This window comes from Dama dama, chromosome 11 (genome assembly GCF_033118175.1).
Source record: "Dama dama isolate Ldn47 chromosome 11, ASM3311817v1, whole genome shotgun sequence".
Taxonomy (NCBI): Eukaryota; Metazoa; Chordata; class Mammalia; order Artiodactyla; family Cervidae; genus Dama; species Dama dama.
Window position 1 is genome coordinate 302,499 of NC_083691.1, and position 20,727 is coordinate 323,225.

The 20,727-nt window shown below is 55.9% G+C and overlaps 2 protein-coding genes across 12 annotated transcripts in view; one reads left to right on the forward strand and one right to left on the reverse strand.

Annotated features, from left to right (window-relative positions):
* The first annotated feature begins 306 nt into the window (after positions 1 to 306).
* LOC133065378 (large ribosomal subunit protein eL31-like) lies at positions 307 to 771 on the forward strand. The gene has a single exon (XM_061156145.1). The coding sequence runs from the start codon at positions 348 to 350 to the stop codon at positions 723 to 725; it is 378 nt and encodes a 125-aa protein (XP_061012128.1). The 5' UTR covers positions 307 to 347; the 3' UTR covers positions 726 to 771.
* Positions 772 to 12,776: 12,005 nt separating this feature from the next.
* Positions 12,777 to 20,727, reverse strand: part of EHMT1 (euchromatic histone lysine methyltransferase 1) — a 112,932-nt gene continuing 104,981 nt past the window's right edge. For all 11 annotated transcript variants that reach the window (XM_061154055.1, XM_061154057.1, XM_061154061.1 and 8 more), the window contains 2 exons: positions 14,003 to 14,178; positions 12,777 to 13,922 (listed from right to left, as the gene is read on the reverse strand). In XM_061154055.1, coding sequence (XP_061010038.1) covers positions 13,757 to 13,922; positions 14,003 to 14,178 — 342 coding nt within the window. In that variant the 3' untranslated portion in view covers positions 12,777 to 13,756. The remainder of the gene's footprint in view (positions 13,923 to 14,002; positions 14,179 to 20,727) is intronic.

Sequence of the window (20,727 nt, forward strand, 5' to 3'; positions counted from 1 at the left end):
GGTGGGAGGGGGGATCGGGATGGGGAATACATGTAAATCCATGGCTGATTCATGTCAATGTATGACAAAACCCACTACAATATTGTAAAGTAATTAGCCTCCAACTAATAAAAATAAATGAAAAAAATAAAATAAAAACCGAAATCACAAGGAAACAATACATACATGAACAGAATAACACAATGGAACAGTATAACAGAATAAAAAGGAGTGTGTGTGTGTGTGTGTGTGTGTGTGAACATAAATCTAGTGGATGAGATTTAAGATTTGTGAGAAAGGAAAGATAAGTCAATAAATGGTATTAAAATAATTTGGTATATCTTCCTTTCCAACCACGGCCCTGCAGGATGGCTCCCGCAAAGAAGGGCGGCAAGAAGAAGAAGGGCCGGTCCGCCATCAACGAGGTGGTGACAAGAGAATACACCATCAACATTCACAAGCGCATCCATGGAGTGGGTTTCAAGAAGCGTGCCCCTAGGGCACTCAAAGAAATCCGGAAGTTTGCCATGAAGGAGATGGGAACTCCGGACGTGCGCATCAACACCAGGCTCAACAAAGCCGTCTGGGCCAAAGGAATCAGGAATGTCCCATACCGGATCCGTGTGCGGTTGTCCAGAAAACGTAATGAAGACGAAGACTCGCCAAACAAGCTCTACACTCTGGTTACCTACGTGCCCGTCACCACCTTAAAAAATCTACAGACAGTTAATGTGGACGAGAACTAATTGCTGATGGTCCAATAAAGTTACTGAACTGCCAAAAAAAAAAAAATTATAATAATTTGGTATAGTTAAAGCTATGGTTTTTCCAGTAGTCAGGTATGGATGTGAGAGCTGGACAATAAAAAAGTCTGAGTGCTGAAGAACTGATGCCTTCAAACTGTGGTGCTGGAGAAGACTCTTGAGAGTCCTTGGACAGCAAGGAGATCAAACCAGTCCATCCTAAAGGAAGTCAACCTTGACTATTCATCAGAAGGACTGATGCTGAGGCTCCAATACTTTGGCCATCTGATGGGACGAGCCAACTCACTGGAAAAGGCCCTGATGCTGGGAAAGATTGAAGATGGGAGGAGAAGGGGACGACAGAGGATGAGATGGTTGGGTGGCATCACTGACTCAATGGACATGAGTTTGAGAAAACTCCAGGAGTTGGTGAAGGACAGGGAGGCCTGGCGTGCTGCAGTCCCTGGGGTCACAGAGAGTCAGACACGACTGAGTGACTGAATGACAAAAATAACTTGCTTTCAAGTTGGAAGAAAATATAATTCTATTATTCTTTTGCTTCTGGCCACAATGAAATAGTGGGTACTAGATAACCATTCTGTCATAAAAACTGTAAAAATGGGCAAATATATGTGAAACTATTTTCAGATATTGGACAACAGAGAGTCCGGGATACTTATTCCTGGAAAAAGGAAGACACGGGCACATGTCTCACACTCACACTCACCCTGGCCCAGCTGAAGGGGACGACTTCCCACCACAGCACAAGGAGGGGAACCAAGCAGAGTCACATTCTCCTGGCAAGGCTCCAAGACAGGAGTCAGAGGCTGGAGACGCAGAGGGGCAGACTTTGAGGGGCAGAAACCAGAGATGCAGGAGTGAACAGATAAGGAGCGCCAGAAACCCACACAGGGGAGCCCGGGGCCTCGGGCTGACAGATGCCCTGTGCAAGCGCAGGCTCCGCAAAATGTGAGCGGGGGCTCCGCGGCTGTGCCCTAAGCAGCGCCACACTCACCCCGGGCCGGGGCCATCCGCGTCCTAACAAGAGCAGGAATCCTGGCCGCACCCTCTGCTGCAGAGGCCGAGAGTGTAGAGGCCCACTGTCAGCGTGGAGCCACCCTTGCCCTAAATTAACGGCCACTTTAGACCTCTCTCCAAAAAAGACATAAAATAAAGACTTGAGATGATCAAGCTCATCTAAAAGTAAAGTAACTATTTGCCAATGCTTCCCAGAGAAAGACAACAAACTCCAGACCGTTAACATAGGATTCATACTGCCCATCATCCAATTAAAAATTATCACCCATGAGAAGCAGTGTAGAAACGTGACATAACTAGGAGAAAGATCAGTCAACAGAAACAAAACAGATATGACAGGATTAATACAGACACGTTAAAAAAGCCATCATAATTATGTTCAAAGAGCTAAGGGAAAACATAAATACAGTGAAGTCACAGAGAGTGAATCTCAAAAGAGAAACTGAGGCCATGAAAGAACCAAATGCCATGTCCAGAATGGGAAATCATGAAAAATTCATGGATGGGCTTAACAGATGTAACACTGCAGAGCAACCACCGATTTTTCATCAGAAACTAGGCAGTTCAGAAGGCAATGGAAGCGTCTCTACACTGCAGAAAAGGGAGCGTGAACATCCACCCACTGAAATCACCTTTAAAACTGAGATGAAACAAAGATACTTTTGGACAAAGAAAAGATGAAAAAATTCTTTGCTGGAAAAATCTATGCTAAAATTATTTTTAGATGTTTTCAGGCTAAAGAAAATGACAGTAGTTGGAAATCTGGATTTGCAAAGAAAAGAAGAGCACTTGTATATAATGTAAAATACCTTTTCTCTCATTTTTTAATTTCTTTAAAAGACACCAAACTTCGAGTTTCAGGTCTGACATGTAGACTTCTTAAGTGAACACGCCCAACATTACAATAAGAAAAAGGCTGAAACAACTGAAACCAATGGCTTTCCCTGAACCTGTCAGAGAACTGAGGTCACAGCACGAACCCCCTCCTGGACTCGAGACAGGCAGGCATAGACAGCCCTGGCCAAGATCCACTACTGGGCCCAAAACCGCGGAAGGCATAAACTGGCAGGAACACCGAGTAACTCGGACAAATTACCAGAGGCAGAGAATGAGCTAGGATGGGAGTGGGAAACTCCCGGGCCGGTGTCTTAGGGGGCCTCACACTTTGGGGTGTACCTCTGGGAGCAACACTAGGTTCTTACAATAAAGAATCAAGAACACCCCTCGTGCTTCTCGTTGATGAAGGGAAAGCAACCATGTGAAATATACACGGTGTGCTCTTCATAACAGCTCGGGAAGCTCAGAGAACACAACAAATAAATACCCAAAACCACATTTAGGCAGAAAACCAAAAACAAAGAGAAAACTTTCAGAGTAGCTAGGGGAGTTGGGGAGAACACGGTACCTACACAGGAACTAAGATAAGAATTACACCCAACTTCTCCTCTGAAACCATGCAAGTAAGAAGAGAGTGGAATGAAGAGGTGCTGAAAGCAAACTCCCCACCAACCCAGAATTCTATCTTTGCTGATGTTCAGTCGCTCAGTCATGTCCAACTCTTGCGACCCCACGGACTGCAGCACGCCAGGCTTGCCTGTCCTTCACCATTTCCCGGAGTTTGCTCAAACTCATGTCCATTGAGTTGGTGATGCCATCCAACCATCTCGTCCTCTGCCAGTGAAATAATCGTTCAGAAGTGATGGAAAGGGACTTCCCTGGTGGTCCAGTGGTTAAGAATCCAACTGCAAAAGCAGGGGACACGGGTTCAGTCCTTGACCTGGGAGGATCCACATGTCACAGAGCAGCTAAGCCTGAGCACCACAACCACTGAACCTGAGCCAGCGCTCTGCAACCGGAAGCCCATGCTCCACAACCAGAGAGCTGCCCCGACTCAATACTAGAGAAAAGCACTCGAGCAGCAGAGAAGACCCAGGACAGCCAAAAATAAATATGTTTTTAAAAACTGAAGGAGAAATTAAGACTCCCATACCAATAAAACCAGAATTCATCACTGGCAAGCCTTTGTGCCCTCTGATGGATGAGGATAAGAGGCTTGTGGAAGCTTCCTGATGGGAGGGATTGGCTGAGGGGATAATCTGGTGGGCAAGGCCATGCTCAGTAAATCTTTCATGCAATTTTCTGCTGACGGGTGGGGCTGTGTTCCAGCCATGTAGTGTGCCCAGAGGCCAAACTATGGTAGGGGTAATGGCAACCTCCTTCAAAAGGACTTATGCCAGCATGCACGCCTCCCACGACTTCTGCACTCAGTGCTCCTGACCCCACGGCAGGCCACTGTCAACCCACGCCTCCACCAGACTCCCAAACATGCCCGGGTGAGTCTGGCTCAGTCTCTTGTGGGGTCACTGCTCCTTTCTCTCAGGTGCTGGTGCACAAAAGGTTTTGTTTGTGCCTCTCATCCTTCTCCATCAGAGGGAGGACAGAATGAAAACCACAATCACAGAAAGCTAACCAAACTGATCACATGGACCACAGCCTTGTCTACCTCAATGAAACTAGGAGCCATGCTATGTAGGGCCACCTACACGGGCGGGCCCGTGGTGGAGAGTTCCGACAAAACGTGGTCCACTGGAGAAGGGAATGGCAAACCACTTCAGCCTTTTTGCCTTGAGAACCTCATGAACTGGATGAAAAGGCAAAAAGACATGACACTGAAAGATGAACTCCCCAGGTCTGTAGGTGCCCAATATGCTACTGGAGATTAGTGGAGAAATAGCCCCAGAAGGAATGAAGAGATGGAGTCAAAGCAAAAACAACGCCCAGCTGTGGATGCGTCTGCTGGTGAAAGTCAAGTTCAATGCTGTAAAGAACAATATTGCCTAGGAACCTGGAATGTTAGGTCCAGGAATCAAGGTAAAATTGGAAGTAGTCAAACAGGAGATGGCAAGGGTGAACATTGACAGCTTAGGAATCAGTGAACTAAAATGGACGGGAATGGGAGAATGTAATTCAGATGACCATTATATTACCGGTGGGCAAGAATCCCTTAGAAGAAATGGAGTAGCCCTCCACAGTCAACAGAAGAATCCGAAATGCAGTACTTGGAGGCAACCTCAAAAATGACAGAATGATCTCCATTTGTTTCCAAGGCAAACCATCCTCTATCACAGTAATCAAATTCTATGCCCCAACCACTAATACTGAAGAAGCTGAAGTTGAATGGTTCTATGAAGACCTACAAGACCTTCTAGAACTAACACCAAAAAAAGGTGTCCTTTTCATCACAGGGGACTGGAATGCAAAGGTAGGAAGTCAAGAAACACCTGGAGTAACAGGCAAGTTTGGCCTTTGAGTACAAAATGAAACAGGACAAAAATTAACAGAGTTTTGCCAAGAGAACACATTGATCACAGCAAACACCATCTTCCAACAACACAAGAGAAGACTCTACACATGGACATCACTAGATGGTCAAAACCAAAATCAGATTGATTATATTCTTTGCAGCCAAAGATGGGAGAAGCTCTACACAGTCAGCAAAAACAAAAGCAGGAGCTGACTGTGGCTCAGATCATGAACTCCTTATTGCCAAATTCAGACTTAAATTATAGAAAGTAGGGAAAATCACTAGGCCATTCAGGTATGACCTAAATCAAATCCCTTACGATTATATAGTGGAAGTGACAAATAGATTCAAGGGATTAGATCTGATAGGGTGCCTGAAGAACTAGGATGGAGGTTTTGTAACATTGAAGAGGAGGTGGTGATCAAAACCATCCCCAAGAAAAAGAAATGCAAAAAGGCAAAATGGTTGTCTGAGGAGGCCTTACAAATAGCTGAGAAAAGAAGAGAAGTGAAAAGCAAAGGAGAAAAAAAAAAAAGATAAACCCCTCTGAATGCAGAGTTTCAAAGAATAGCAAGGAGAGATAAGAAAGCCTTCCTAAGTGAACACTGCAAAGAAATAAGAGGAAAACAATAGAATGGGAAAGACTACTAGAGATCTCTTCAAGAAAATCAGAGATACCAAGGGAACATTTCATGCAAAAATGAGAATAAAGGACAGAAATGGCATGGACCTAACAGAAGAAGAAGATATTAAGAAGAGGTGGCAAGAATATACAGAACCATACAAAAAAGATCTTCATGACCCAGATAACCACAATGGTGTGATCATTCACCTAGAGCCAGACATCCTGGAGTGTGAAGTCAAGTGGGCCTTAGGAAGCATCACTATGAACAAAGCTAGTGGAGGTGATGGAATTCCAGCTGAGCTATTTCATGTCCTAAGAGACAATGATGTGAAAGTGCTGCACTCAATATGCCAACAAATTTCGAAAACTCAGCAGTGGCCACAGGACTGGAAAAGGTCAGTTTTCATTCCAATCCCAAAAAAAGGCAATGCCCAAGAATGTTCAAACTACTGCACAACTGCATGCATTTCACAATTTAGCAAGGTAATGCTCAAAATCTTTCCAGCTAGGTTTCAGCAGTATGTGAACTGAGAACTTCCAGATGTACAAACTGGATTTAGAAAAGGCAGAGGAACCAGAGATCAAATTGTCAACATTCGTTGGGTCATAGAAAATGTAAGAGAGTTCCAGAAAAACATCTACTACTGCTTCATTGACTATACTAAAGCCTTTGACTGTGTGGATCACAACAAACTGTGGAAAATTCTTCAAGAGATGGGAATACCAGACCACCTGACCTGCCTCCTGAGAAACCTGCCACCTATATGCACGTCAGGAAGCAACAGTTAGAACTGGACATGGAACAACAGACTGGTTCCAAATAGGGAAAGGAGTACATAAAGGCTATATATTGTTACCCTGCTTATTTAACTTATATGCAGAGTACATCATGAGAAACACTGGGCTGGATGAAGCACAAGCTGGAATCAAGATTGCCGGGAGAAATATCAATAACCTCAGATATGCAGGTGACACCACCCTTATGGCAGAAAGTGAAGAAGAACTAAAGAGTCTCTTGATGAAAGTGAAAGAGAAGAGTGAAGAAGCTGACTTAAAGCTCAACATTCAGAAAACTAAGATCATGGCATCCAGTCCCATCACTTCATGGGAAATAGATGGCAAAACAATGAAAAAAGTGACAGACTTTATTTTCTTGGACTCCAAAATCACAGCAGATGGTGATTGCAGCCATAAAATTTTAAGACGCTTGCTCCTTGGGAAAAAAGCTATGACAACTTTAGACGGTGTATTCAAAAGCAGAGACATTACTTTGTGGACAAAGGTCCATATAGTCAAGGCTACGGTTTTTCCAGTGGTCATTTATGGATGTGAGAGTTGGACCATAAAGAAGGCTGAGCGCCAAAGAACTGATGCTTTTGAACTTCGATGCTGGAGAAGACTCTTGAGAGTCCCTTGGACAGCAAGGAGACGAAACCAGTCCATCCTAAAGGAAATCAACTCTGAATATTCATGGGAAAGACTGATACTGAAGCTGCATCTCCAGTACTTTGGCCACCCGATTTGATGAGCTGACTCATTGGAAAAGAACCTGATGCTGGGACAGACTGAAGGCAGGAGGAGAAGGGGATGACAGAGGATGAGGTGGTTGGACGGCATCACCAACTCGATGGACATGAGTTTGGGTAAGCTCTGGGAATTGGTGATAGACAGGGAGGCCTGGCACGCTGCAGTCCATAGGGTCACAAAAAGTCAGATATGACCGAGTGACTGAACAACAAATCTTTGTGCAATAAAATAAACGAAATTCTTCAGAGATAAGAAAAATAGAATTAACTAGAAGGTCAAATCTACATGATGAGAGTCAGAGAAGGAACAAATTTAGCAAAAGCACAGAACTGTAATTTTCTTAATCTTACTTGTAATTTAACCGTGCAGTGGGTGACTGCAGCATGTGGAAACAGGAAATGAATACGGACAGCAGTGCTGTAATAGGTGGGAGATGAACGCGGGGGTGCTCTGCTGTAAGGGGGCTGGGGCTGGAGCAGCAGGGGCCGGGGTTCTTCCTGGGCAATGACAGGGTTAATACTGTGACGACGCTGCATGCTACCATGAACACGCTAAAACCCACTAGGTGGGAAACTGTAAAGCGTACAGCATGGTATGTACTTGTATTTCCATAAAGCAATTACAAAAAAGAAACCAGTGAGAGAATGAGTAGACAAGGTACAAACTAAGAATAATGACAGCAATTGGCTAGTAGAGCAAAAACAGCACCTTGGGGCATAAACTCTAGGGCCTACAGTGAACGACAGCTGGGCAAGCGGGCCTGTCCCACTGGAAGGAAAGCCCTCACATGGGCGGCGGCCTGGGTGACCCCGCCGGAGAGCAGGCTGCAGTCACCTGAGAGGGAACCCCAGAGGAGCCAGTGGGAGACGGGGACAAGAAGGGTCGCGCTAACCAGCCAACGGAGCGGGCAGGGCAGATCACAGAACATACTCAACCAAAAGACAGCCTGCAAACAGGGAAAGGCACAAACAGAGGACTAGACAAGCAGAAAACAGCGAAAGGGCAGGCTGAAGTTTTAGAAAACCAGCCGAATCGGATGGGGGCAGGGAAGGTACCAGCGAGCCGGGGACATCTCATGCCATAAAGTGAGATGTGCTCAGCGAGAAACAAGAAATCTTGAGAGGGTGTCACCACGTCCAACCTTTGACATTTCAGCTACTGAATAATGACTGACGGACTGTAACCCGCTGGATGTCGTACAACTCGTGAGTGTGTACCCCCAGGAGTAACCGGAAAGTCTGATGAAGGATGGGATCTTTCTCCCACAAAGTATTTATGAATTACAACAAGAAAACCGAAGCTGTGGGGAAGGCTGAATCTCAGGCCAATGATCTCAAGCTTGCATATCAATAAGTGGACCAAACCCAACTTGTGGGCCACCTGGGAGGCCACACCAGGACCCAGTACCATGTCTGACACGTCCCTGCCAAGACGCAGCCTCAAACCCGGCCCCGAGGAGACAGGAACAGACTGAGGACTTTCGACAAGAGCACCAATCCATCCTCTTCATGGTCAAGTCCATGAAAATAGGCTGATGGGCCTGCTCTGGCTAAAATGACAGGAGATGCGACAGCCACACAGAATGGCGGCTGAACAGGCAGGGGCCGCCCAGGGCCTGAGGGTCACCATCCGGGTGCTGGCGGTGCTGGGGCATCGAGGAGGAGGAAATCTGTTTCCTGATGACTCAGAGAGAAAACACTGTATTATGTTTTATAATACAGAAACACTGTATTATGCTTGCAGTTCTCCATAAATTTGAGATGGTTTCAAAATTTTAAAGTACACATTAAGCCAAGGAATATAGATACAATGGAATCCGCGGTGCAAGATTCCAATTATAAAAAGGTCTAGAGCAGGAGATGTTGGTCTGAAGTGTCAGGGCAGGTCAGTGCCCCAGGGCAGGCGGGTGGACCATGCAGGGGCAGCAGGGAAGCCTGAGGCAACAGTCACCATGCCCTGGTCATGGACACGGTCACGCAGGCACAGACACTGCTAAAACTCATGGAACATGCAGGGCTTCCCTGCCAGCCCAGCTGACAAAGAATCTGCTGGCAATGCAGGAGACCCCAGTTCAATTCCTGGGTAGGAAGATTCCCTAGAGAAGGGATAGGCTACCCACTCCAGTATTCCTGGGCTTCCCTGGTGGCTCAGACGGTAACCTCACCTGCAGTGTGGGAGACCTGGGTTCGATCCCTGGGTTGGGTAGATCCCCATGGACAGAGGAGCCTGGCAGGCTACAGTCCACAGGGTCACAAAGAGTCAGACATGACTGAGCAACTCACTTTCAAGAAACACTTAAAATGGGTGCATTTTCTGATATGTCAACTGTATCCCAATAAAGACTTTAAGTTTAAATCAAGAGGTTTCCCAGGTGGCACAGTGGTAAAGAATCTGCCTGCCAATGCAGGAGACCTGGATTCAATCCCTGGTTCAGGAAGATCTCCTGGAGAAGGAAATGGCAATCCATTCTAATATTCTACTCTGGGAAATTCCATGGACAGAGGAGCAGTCCAGGGGGTCACAAAAGAGTCAGACAGGACTGAGCAACTAAACAGCAACAATGTGACAAAGGACTTCTAGCGGGCCTATAAATAACTCCTACACTCAATGGATACACAGGCCAATCAAAAACATACACAAGGCTTAACAGACACTTGGCAAACAAGACACGCAGGAGGCAACAAGCTTCTGGAAAGTGCCCAGCCTCACAAGTCAGCAGATGCCAGTCAAAGCCACAGTGAGGGCCTCCAGGACAGGCCGACAAAGACCAACACTCAGGCCGCGCCAACAAGCCCACTTTCAGACGCACCTGAGATGCAGGAGGCACAAGGATGCTCGCAGTGGCTGTAGTGACAAAAGCCCCCAGATGCAAACAGCACAGGTGGCGGGACAAACAAGCTTGGTGATTCCCACTGAGGGTGCGCCTCAGGAGGAAGACGACACATGAGCCAGAGCTTTATGAAAGTGAACGGAAAACAGCTGAGCAGAGAAGCTTGACAGAGCACCCTGCCAGTCCGCAGATGTGAGGTTTAGAACAGGGACTGCGTCTCAGAGGCGGGACCAGCTGGGGAGGACGGAGGCGGGGGGTGGGGGGGTGCGTTTCTCGGGGATGCAAACGGCCTACACCTCCACAGGAGAGGTCACCTGGGCAAAGGCGTGGGTCAAAGCCTGCTCGGTTGTACACGGAAGAGCCACGCGCCTCACTGTGCAGAGGTTAAGTGTGTGAACTGCTCAGTCTGACCCTCTGTGACCCCATGGACTGCAGCCCGCCAGGCTCCTCTGCCCATGGAATTCTCCAAGCAAGAACACTGGAGTGGGTTGCCATTCCCTTCTTCAGGGCATCTTCCTGACCTAGGGATCAAACTCAGGTCTCCCGCACTGGCGCGCAGGTTCTTTACCCCCGAGCCACCTCGGAAGATTATTCCTCCATATTCATATTTAAGATTTTTCACAACACATACCAAATAAATTCCACCTGGATTCAAGAGTTAAACTTGCAAATAAAACACTGAACAGGTACTAGAGAATATTTTTATAATTTTTTTTTGGCTACACCACAAGGCATGAAGGATCTTCCGACGGGTGATTGAACCTATGCCCCTGCAGTGGGAACACAGGCTCCTAACCATTGGGCTGCTAGAGAGGTCTGAGAATATTTTTGCAGTTTGGAGATGAAGGTCTTTCTAAATATGGTACAAAATCGGAAATCACAAGCGATATTACCATATAAAAATGTAAGTTCACCATGAGTAAAAGGATACAATATATAAAGTGAAGTGAAAGTCACTTAGTCATGTCCCACTCTTTGCGACCCCATACACAGTCCATGGAATTCTCCAGGCTACAATACCAGAGTGGGTAGCCTTTCCCTTCTCCAGGGGATCTGCCCAACCCAAGGATTGAACCCAGATCTCCCGCACTGCAGGCCAATTCTTACCAGCTGAGCCACCAGGGAAGCCCAAGAATACTGGAGAGGGTAGCCTTTCCCTTCTCCAGGGGATCTTCCCGACCCAGGAATCGAACCAGGGTCTCCTGCATTGCAGGCAGATTCTTTACCAACTGAGCTACCAGAGAAGCCCTTACAATATATAAGGAGACCACACAAATCAATAAGAGAAATATAAATGACGCAATTAAATTTTACAAGGCAACTCACACAGGAGGGAAGGCCCGTCTGTCATTAATGCGACGTTCAGTGTTATCAGCAGTGAAGCAGCAGCACTCAGGTCCTCTTCCTCCAACGATTAGAGGGCGGTGTGGGTGGAGGGTAACTGCACAGGCGGAGAAAGACGAGGCTCGGAACCCTCCTTTCTGCCCGTCTACGTCAGTGGAAACGGGAGCAGCTGTCGGGAAGCGTGGAGGAGGCCACAGTCTGGACCTAGGCAGGGGCAGCCACAGAGCTGGGCAGGCCGGGGCACAGGGACCCCCAGGCAGGCAGGCAACTGACAGGTCTGCCTTGAAGAGTGAGCGGCCAGGTGAGACCCTCACGCTCTACCCAAGTGCCCCCACCCCACAGGAGGCCTCTGGCCTGCCCCCACACCCTGGGCAGCCCCTCAGGGGAGCGTCTTGGCGGTGGGGGCACCAAGGGGCGGTGCAGACCCCGCAGGACCAGGGAACACACGCAGCTACCCGGCACCCGCTGCCGAAACGCCCCATGGGGAAACCCCCGCCACAGGCCTCCCCTACACCCCGAAGTTTGCAACTGGACTGTATCTCAAGTCAACAAAGAGCTGTCTGGGCACTGGCCCTGCCCCAGCACAGAACCAGTGGAAGCCTCTGGCCCCTGGGCTCGGAGCCTGGTCCAAGGGGCACACGGGGTATGATATCGGCCTGAGGTCCAGCTGCAGGTAGGCCCTCCGGCCAGCACAGCCCCTCCTGGGGTCCAGGTGCCCCCAGGAGAGAAAGGCAGCAAGTCCCCAGGGAAGAGAGGGCTTCTCATGCAGACCAGTCTCAGCTCAGTCCCCCGGCTCCAGACACGGGGCCTCAGTCCCCGTCCACAGGGAAAACACCCTTGCTTGGACTGCTTGCAAAATGCAGGTTCTGGACAAATGTTCGAAAGAGTCTATCTGAGTAACTTCTGTGTATAAAAGGCAGAGCATTCAAGCTGCTTCCTGAGCTTGAAGGTGAGATTTGGGACCAGAGGTTCTGTAGACACCGGCCTGCCCGATAAGGAGGGGAAAAGCCCAGCTCTGCCGTCCCCAGCTTCCCCGTGTCCGTCCCCAGCCTCCCCGCGTCCCTCTCCAGCCTCACCGCGTCTAACTCCAGCGTCACTGTGTCCGGAGATCCACTTCCAGCCTCTGGAGCGCTGGACACACACAGACGCCCCCACGCCCACACACAGGTACACACACCCCCCTGAGGGCTGCCTGGGGAGGGACAGGCCACATCCTCCTCCAGGGATAAGGGGGTTGCAGGCCCACCTGCTTGGAGGCGGCACAGGGCTGGGCCTGCCCGCCGGTCCCCAGGGCTGCGTGGGAACCACAAGCACCGCGTGACACTTGCAGGAAGCGTGGGTGTCTCGCAGAAACCAGCTGAAACATGATACCATGATAAAGCCTCATTTAAAGTACTTCTTTTTTTTTTTTTTATTGATTTCATTGAAAACAGAACAAGAAATGGTCTGAGCCAAAAGACTGCTCTTAGAACTGTCAAAAACATTTTAACAGAAAAAATAAACATGACTGCATCATGAATGTTTTAGAAGAGTTGCACAGAAAACCCACTGTTACTGCACTAATTACAGTGTTTAAAAAAGTATATGCCAAAAAAAAGTATATGACCTGGCAGGCCATCACACAAAAGGTGACGGCAATTTTATTCACACTACAAGACTAACATTTTAAAAAAAGTTTTTCCTGCATTTTATTCTAAAATCACTTTGTTCTCTTTATACAGTTGATAGTTTATTTTCACATGGTGAGTAGAAACCACACCAGAATCAGCACCGTTGTCTGTGTTTTTGTGTTTATTTCTTGTTTGTCCTAATGTCCAATAATGGTAGAAAATAAATCAGTTTATTCATCATCATAGCATGTGGCTTAGAAATCAATAGGAGGTGCGGTGCTCTGGGGCCGTGGCCATCCTGCACCCCAAACCGCCCCCTCGGAAAGAAACACGTGAGAGGTCTGGTGTATAGGACTAGATATAGGATTTCTTTAAAAAGCAAACCCACGTTTTTTCCAAAGTCAGCAGTGGCTCGGCCCTGACCTCGCAGGGGTGGTGGGCACGGGGTCTGTGCCGCCCGGAGCCAGCACCGGCCACGCGGGCCGTGGCAGGCCACACGGAGAGTCCCGGCCGACAGGACGCGGCCCCCAGCCCGGCGGTGAGCCGGGAGCGACGGCGCGCGGGGGGAGACGAGAAACGTGGAGCAGAAAGACCACCGTCGGAAACTCACGGCGAGGCCGGCGAGGAGCCCAGGCGTCCCCGCGCAGCCGGGCCCCGCCCCCCGCGGCCCTGGGCAGGCCGGACGGTCTCCTGCACGCCTCTCCGTCTTCCCCAAACCACAGCGAACGGCGTCCACTTGGGCGCCGGACGGCGCTCTCATAGAGGGTCGGCGGGCGAGGAGCTGGTGTCGGGCAGCCCGTCCTCCTGGGCGCCGGCCTGCCGCTGGGCCAGCGCGGCCCCGGAGTGCCGGCACTTGGGGGAGCCGCAGCGGCAGCTGAACAGCTTGCCCTTGATGTCCCAGAAGCGCTGCCCATAGTCGAAGCTGCAGAGAGAGAGCCGGGGTCTGGGCCTGCGCCCCGCCCCGGTGCCTCCTGCCCACCCGCCGCCCGCCCGGGCACCTACCCCAGCTGCTCCCCGGCCTCGATCAGGCGGGTGCTGAAGAAGGCGATCCGCGGGAAGCGCAGGTCCTGGTGGGACATGAACACACGCACGGGCACCAGGTTGGGCTCGCAGTGGTGGTTGATGAAGCGGCTGACGTTGCCGTAGAAACGCGCGTCGATGCAGTACAGCTCTCCGTCCTGGGGGAGACACGCACTGAGCAGCATCCGGGGCAGGCGCGGGCGCCACCCCGCCCCACCCCCGTCCGGGGCTCCCACTAGGCGAAAAGGAGCGCAGATCCGGGATTCACGTGGACGGCGCTGTGGGCACCCAGAGAGGTGCCGGGGTCCATGAGGACCACAAGGCAGCACAGTCCCTCAGGGACCCGGTGATGGAGGGGGAAGGAGCGCCACCCGAGAAGCAGGGCAGAGGGACAGATGGACGGGAGATGGAGAGAGGAATGGGGGACAGAGGGGGAGAGGGACGGGGAACAGAGCGGGAGAGGGACGGGGGACAGGGGGAGAGAGGTACGGGGGGCAGAGGGGGAGAGGGACGGGGGGCAGAGGGAGAGAGGGACGGGGGACAGAGGGGGAGAGGGACGGGGGACAGGGGGAGAGAGGGACGGGGGTCAGAGAGAGAGGGACGGGGGTCAGAGAGGGAGAGGGACGGGGGACAGGGGGAGAGAGGGATGGGGGAGGGGGAGAGGGACAGGGGACAGAGGGGGAGAGGGACGGGGGACAGAGGGAGAGAGGGACGGGGGACAGAGGGGGAGAGGGGCGGGGGACAGGGGGGGAGAGGGACGGGGGACAGGGGGAGAGAGGGACGGGGGACAGAGGGAGAGAGGGACGGGGGACAGAGGGGGAGAGGGGCGGGGGACAGGGGGGGAGAGGGACGGGGGACAGGGGGAGAGAGGGACGGGGGACAGAGGGAGAGAGGGACGGGGGACAGAGGGAGAGAGGGACGGGGGACAGAGGGACGGGGGACAGGGGGAGAGAGGGACGGGGGACAGAGGGAGAGAGGGACGGGGGACAGGGGGAGAGAGGGACGGGGGACAGGGGGAGAGAGGGACGGGGGGCAGAGGGGGAGAGGGACGGGGGGCAGAGGGAGAGAGGGACGGGGGGCAGAGGGGGAGAGGGACGGGGGACAGGGGGAGAGAGGGACGGGGGACAGGGGGAGAGAGGGACGGGGGGCAGAGGGGGAGAGGGACGGGGGGCAGAGGGAGAGAGGGACGGGGGGCAGAGGGGGAGAGGGAGGGGGGACAGAGGGAGAGAGGGACGGGGGACAGGGGGAGAGAGGGACGGGGGACAGAGGGAGAGAGGGACGGGGGACAGGGGGAGAGAGGGACGGGGGACAGGGGGAGAGAGGGACGGGGGGCAGAGGGGGAGAGGGACGGGGGGCAGAGGGAGAGAGGGAGGGGGGGCAGAGGGGGAGAGGGAGGGGGGACAGAGGGAGAGAGGGACGGGGGACAGGGGGAGAGAGGGACGGGGGACAGGGGGAGAGAGGGACGGGGGACGGGGGTCAGAGAGGGAGAGGGACGGGGGACAGAGAGGGAGAGGGACGGGGGACAGAGGGAGAGAGGGACGGGGGACAGAGGGACGGGGGACAGGGGGAGAGAGGGACGGGGGACAGAGGGAGAGAGGGACGGGGGACAGGGGGAGAGAGGGACGGGGGACAGAGGGAGAGAGGGACGGGGGACAGGGGGAGAGAGGGACGGGGGACGGGGGTCAGAGAGGGAGAGGGACGGGGGACAGAGGGAGAGAGGGACGGGGGACAGAGGGAGAGAGGGACGGGGGACAGGGGGAGAGAGGGACGGGGGACAGAGGGAGAGAGGGACGGGGGACAGAGGGGGAGAGGGGCGGGGGACAGGGGGGGAGAGGGACGGGGGACAGGGGGAGAGAGGGACGGGGGACAGAGGGAGAGAGGGACGGGGGACAGAGGGAGAGAGGGACGGGGGACAGAGGGACGGGGGACAGGGGGAGAGAGGGACGGGGGACAGAGGGAGAGAGGGACGGGGGACAGGGGGAGAGAGGGACGGGGGACAGGGGGAGAGAGGGACGGGGGGCAGAGGGGGAGAGGGACGGGGGGCAGAGGGAGAGAGGGACGGGGGGCAGAGGGGGAGAGGGACGGGGGACAGGGGGAGAGAGGGACGGGGGACAGGGGGAGAGAGGGACGGGGGGCAGAGGGGGAGAGGGACGGGGGGCAGAGGGAGAGAGGGACGGGGGGCAGAGGGGGAGAGGGAGGGGGGACAGAGGGAGAGAGGGACGGGGGACAGGGGGAGAGAGGGACGGGGGACAGAGGGAGAGAGGGACGGGGGACAGGGGGAGAGAGGGACGGGGGACAGGGGGAGAGAGGGACGGGGGGCAGAGGGGGAGAGGGACGGGGGGCAGAGGGAGAGAGGGAGGGGGGGCAGAGGGGGAGAGGGAGGGGGGACAGAGGGAGAGAGGGACGGGGGACAGGGGGAGAGAGGGACGGGGGACAGGGGGAGAGAGGGACGGGGGACGGGGGTCAGAGAGGGAGAGGGACGGGGGACAGAGAGGGAGAGGGACGGGGGACAGAGGGAGAGAGGGACGGGGGACAGAGGGACGGGGGACAGGGGGAGAGAGGGACGGGGGACAGAGGGAGAGAGGGACGGGGGACAGGGGGAGAGAGGGACGGGGGACAGAGGGAGAGAGGGACGGGGGACAGGGGGAGAGAGGGACGGGGGACGGGGGTCAGAGAGGGAGAGGGACGGGGGACAGAGGGAGAGAGGGACGGGGGACAGAGGGAGAGAGGGACGGGGGACAGGGGGAGAGAGGGACGGGGGACAGAGGGAGAGAGGGACGGGGGACAGAGGGACGGGGGACAGGGGGGAGAGAGGGACGGGGGTCAGAGGGGGAGAGGGACGGGGGACAGAGGGGGAGAGGGCCGGGGGACAGAGGGGGAGAGGGCCGGGGGACAGAGGGGGAGAGGGCCGGGGGACAGAGGGGGAGAGGTACGGGGCACAGGGGGGAGAGAGGTACGGGGGACAGGGGGGAGAGAGGGACGGGGGACAGAGGGAGAGAGGGACGGGGGACAGAGGGGGAGAGGGACGGGGGACAGAGGGGGAGAGGGCCGGGGGACAGAGGGGGATAGGGACGGGGCACAGGGGGGAGAGAGGGACGGGGGACAGAGGGGGAGAGGGCCGGGGGACAGAGGGGGAGAGGGCCGGGGGACAGAGGGGGATAGGGACGGGGGACAGAGAGGGACGGGGGTCAGAGGGGGAGAGGTACGGGGGTCAGAGGGGGAGAGGTACGGGGCACAGGGGGGAGAGAGGGACGGGGGACAGAGGGAGAGAGGGACAGGGGACACAGGGGGAGAGGGACGGGGGACAGAGGGGGAGAGGGACGGGGGACAGAGGGGGATAGGGACGGGGGACAGAGGGGGAGAGGGACGGGGCACAGGGGGGAGAGAGGTACGGGGGACAGGGGGGAGAGAGGGACGGGGGACAGAGGGAGAGAGGGACGGGGGACAGAGGGAGAGAGGGACGGGGGACAGAGGGGGAGAGGGACGGGGGTCAGAGGGGGAGAGGTACGGGGCACAGGGGGGAGAGAGGGACGGGGGACAGGGGGGAGAGAGGGACGGGGGACAGAGGGGGAGAGGGACGGGGGACAGAGGGGGAGAGGGACGGGGGACAGAGGGGGAGAGGGACGGGGGACAGAGGGGGAGAGGGACGGGGGACAGAGGGGGAGAGAGGGACGGGGGACAGAGGGAGAGAGGGACGGGGGACAGGGGGAGAGAGGGACGGGGGACAGGGGGAGAGAGGGACGGGGGGCAGAGGGGGAGAGGGACGGGGGACAGGGGGGAGAGAGGTACGGGGGACAGGGGGGAGAGAGGGACGGGGGACAGAGGGAGAGAGGGACGGGGGACAGAGGGGGAGAGGGACGGGGGACAGAGGGGGAGAGGGACGGGGCACAGAGGGGGAGAGGGACGGGGGACAGAGGGGGAGAGGGACGGGGGACAGAGGGGGAGAGGGACGGGGCACAGGGGGGAGAGAGGGACGGGGGACAGGGGGGAGAGAGGGACGGGGGACAGGGGGAGAGAGGGACGGGGGACAGAGGGGGAGAGGGACGGGGGACAGAGGGGGAGAGAGGGACGGGGGACAGGGGGGAGAGAGGGACGGGGGTCAGAGAGGGAGAGGGACGGGGGACAGAGGGGGAGAGAGGGACGGGGGACAGAGGGGGAGAGAGGGACGGGGGACAGGGGGGAGAGAGGGACGGGGGACAGAGGGAGAGAGGGACGGGGGACAGAGGGAGAGAGGGACGGGGGACAGAGGGGGAGAGGGACGGGGGACAGAGGGAGAGAGGGACGGGGGTCAGAGAGGGAGAGGGACGGGGGGCAGAGGGGGAGAGAGGGACGGGAGACAGGGGGGAGAGAGGGACGGGGGACAGAGGGAGAGAGGGATGGGGGACAGAGGGGGAGAGGGACGGGGGACAGAGGGGGAGAGGGACGGGGGACAGAGGGAGAGAGGGACGGGGGTCAGAGAGGGACGGGGGACAGAGGGAGAGAGGGACGGGGGACAGAGAGGGACGGGGGACAGGGGGGAGAGAGGGACGGGGGACAGGGGGGAGAGAGGGACGGGGGACAGAGAGGGACGGGGGACAGGGGGGAGAGAGGGACGGGGGACAGGGGGGAGAGAGGGACGGGGGACAGAGAGGGACGGGGGACAGAGGGAGAGAGGGACGGGGGACAGAGGGAGAGAGAAGGACGGGGGACAGAGGGAGAGAAAGGGACGGGGGACAGAGGGGGAGAGGGACAGGGGACAGAGAGGGACGGAGGACAGAGGGGGAGAGGAACGGGGACAAAGAGGGACGGGGGTCAGAGGGGGAGAGGGACAGAGGACAGAGGGAGAGAGGGACTGGGGGACATGGGGAGAGAGGAACAGGGGGACACAGGGAGAGAGGGATGGGGGTCAGAGGGGTAGAGGGACAGGGTCAGAGGGGTAGAGGGACGGGGGACAGAGGGAGAGGGAAGGGGGGGACAGAGAGACGGATGGGGGGACACAGAGACGGATGGAGGGACAGAGAGACGGATGGAGGGACAGAGAGACAGATGGACAGGGAGACAAGAGAACGGGGAGTCAGAGGAGCAGAGGGTGGGGTCTGCCAGGTCACTGCTAAGGGGACTTAGCCAACAGCAGCCTTCAGGGTGGTGGTGACCCCGTGGGCACAGACAGTGGCCAGGACCCAGGCCTGACCTGACCCTGAGAAGAGGTCTGGACTCACGGCTGAACCCTGAGAAAGCCACGTTTCCCCTGGAAAAACCCAAAACACCAGAGCGACGCTGCGCCGGGAAGGGCCATATGGCCAGGGCCCCCCGGCCCGAGCCCCCCGGAGAGGGGCAGGGCCCCCCAGCACCGCCGTGTCTGCGGGCTCTGACCTCCCACCCAGCGGGGCGGGAGGGGCCGCAACTGGGCCAATTCTCCCCCTCCCCTGTGGCTTTACCCGCAGAGGCCAGAAACGGGAACCCTTGCAGGAAGGAAGCTTCCTGAGCTAAACGAGAGACTCAATGGGCCACAGAAGGGGTCCTTGTCCCAGGTGCGGGAGGAAGGGGTGCAGGGCTGGCCCCACAGCGGCGAGGGCCCCACGGACGCAGCATCCACACCAGGACCCGAGGCGGCCAGGCCCGCCTGAGTCTGCAGGACCTGGGCAGCCCCCAGGAACGCAGGACTCCTTGGGGACGAGCAGGGGCTCCTCTGCCCACCCACCGGCCCCCAGTCCCAGCCCCGACACCCCCACACTCCCCACAGGGTGCATCCTGGGCGCTCGGCCGCCCATCCTGAAGGCCAGACTGCGCGTCCGGTCCTGGAAATTCCCTCCACAAGAACCACCACGACCCTCCGGCGAGAAACATTGCTCGGGCCTTTAAAACATGTCCTTTCAGATGAGCATGTTGCTCTTTCAAAGCTTCTCTGATCAAAAACCACCCACACCTGGTCCTGCAGCACAAATGAGGGGAGAGAGCCCATGCCCGCTTGAGTGTGGGCACCCAGGGAGTCAGGTGACACGGGCAGAGGACAAGTGGGTGGGTGCTTGGAAGGTTCCAGAACAGCAAGGAGACGGGCAGATCCGCAGCAGGAGGACAGGTGTTGTGACCCAGGAAACACCCGGATAGCAAGGCCAGAAAGTGCCCTGCTGCCTCGGACGATGGGGCAGGGGGGTACCGCCAGTGGGTGCAGGCACTCTGAACACCAGCGCTCGGGACGCAGGCACCCAGCAGGTGTGGGCACTCTGAAAGTCAGTGCTGGGGATCTCAGGCCTGAGCTGGAGTGGCGGGGGCCATGGGTGCATCCGCCCTGTCACGTGCCCAGAATGAATGTGTCACGGGACGGAACACCCGAGGCCACGCGGGCTGGGTGGAGCAAGGAAGAGACCTCCCAGAGTGAACGTGGAGGGCCTGCAGGGCAGCTAGCCCCTCTGAGGGTCACTCTGCCAGGGGCCACTGGGGCACCCAGAACGGCCCTCCTCCCGTCTCCCGACAGCGACCCCTCGCCCGCCTGTCAGGGGCTGTGAGAATCAGACCGGCAGCCTGGTCTGCAGAGGCGGAGGCGGAGACAGGCTGGCGACGTCCAAGCAGCAGCGGGCAGAGAACCTCGGGGGTCGAGCTCCCGGCGAGGCCGCCCGGGGCGGTCCTGGCTGTGCCGCATGCCGGGCAGCCGGGCTGGGCTCACCGTGGGGGAGGCTGAGCCGGACTCAGAGGGGGCAGCTGCAGCTCGGTCCCTGCAACGCGATCAC

Excerpts from the sequence above, each read along its gene's own strand:
- LOC133065378 (XM_061156145.1), top strand. The coding sequence starts at position 348 with ATGGCTCCCGCAAAGAAGGGCGGCAAGAAGAAGAAGGGCCGGTCCGCC.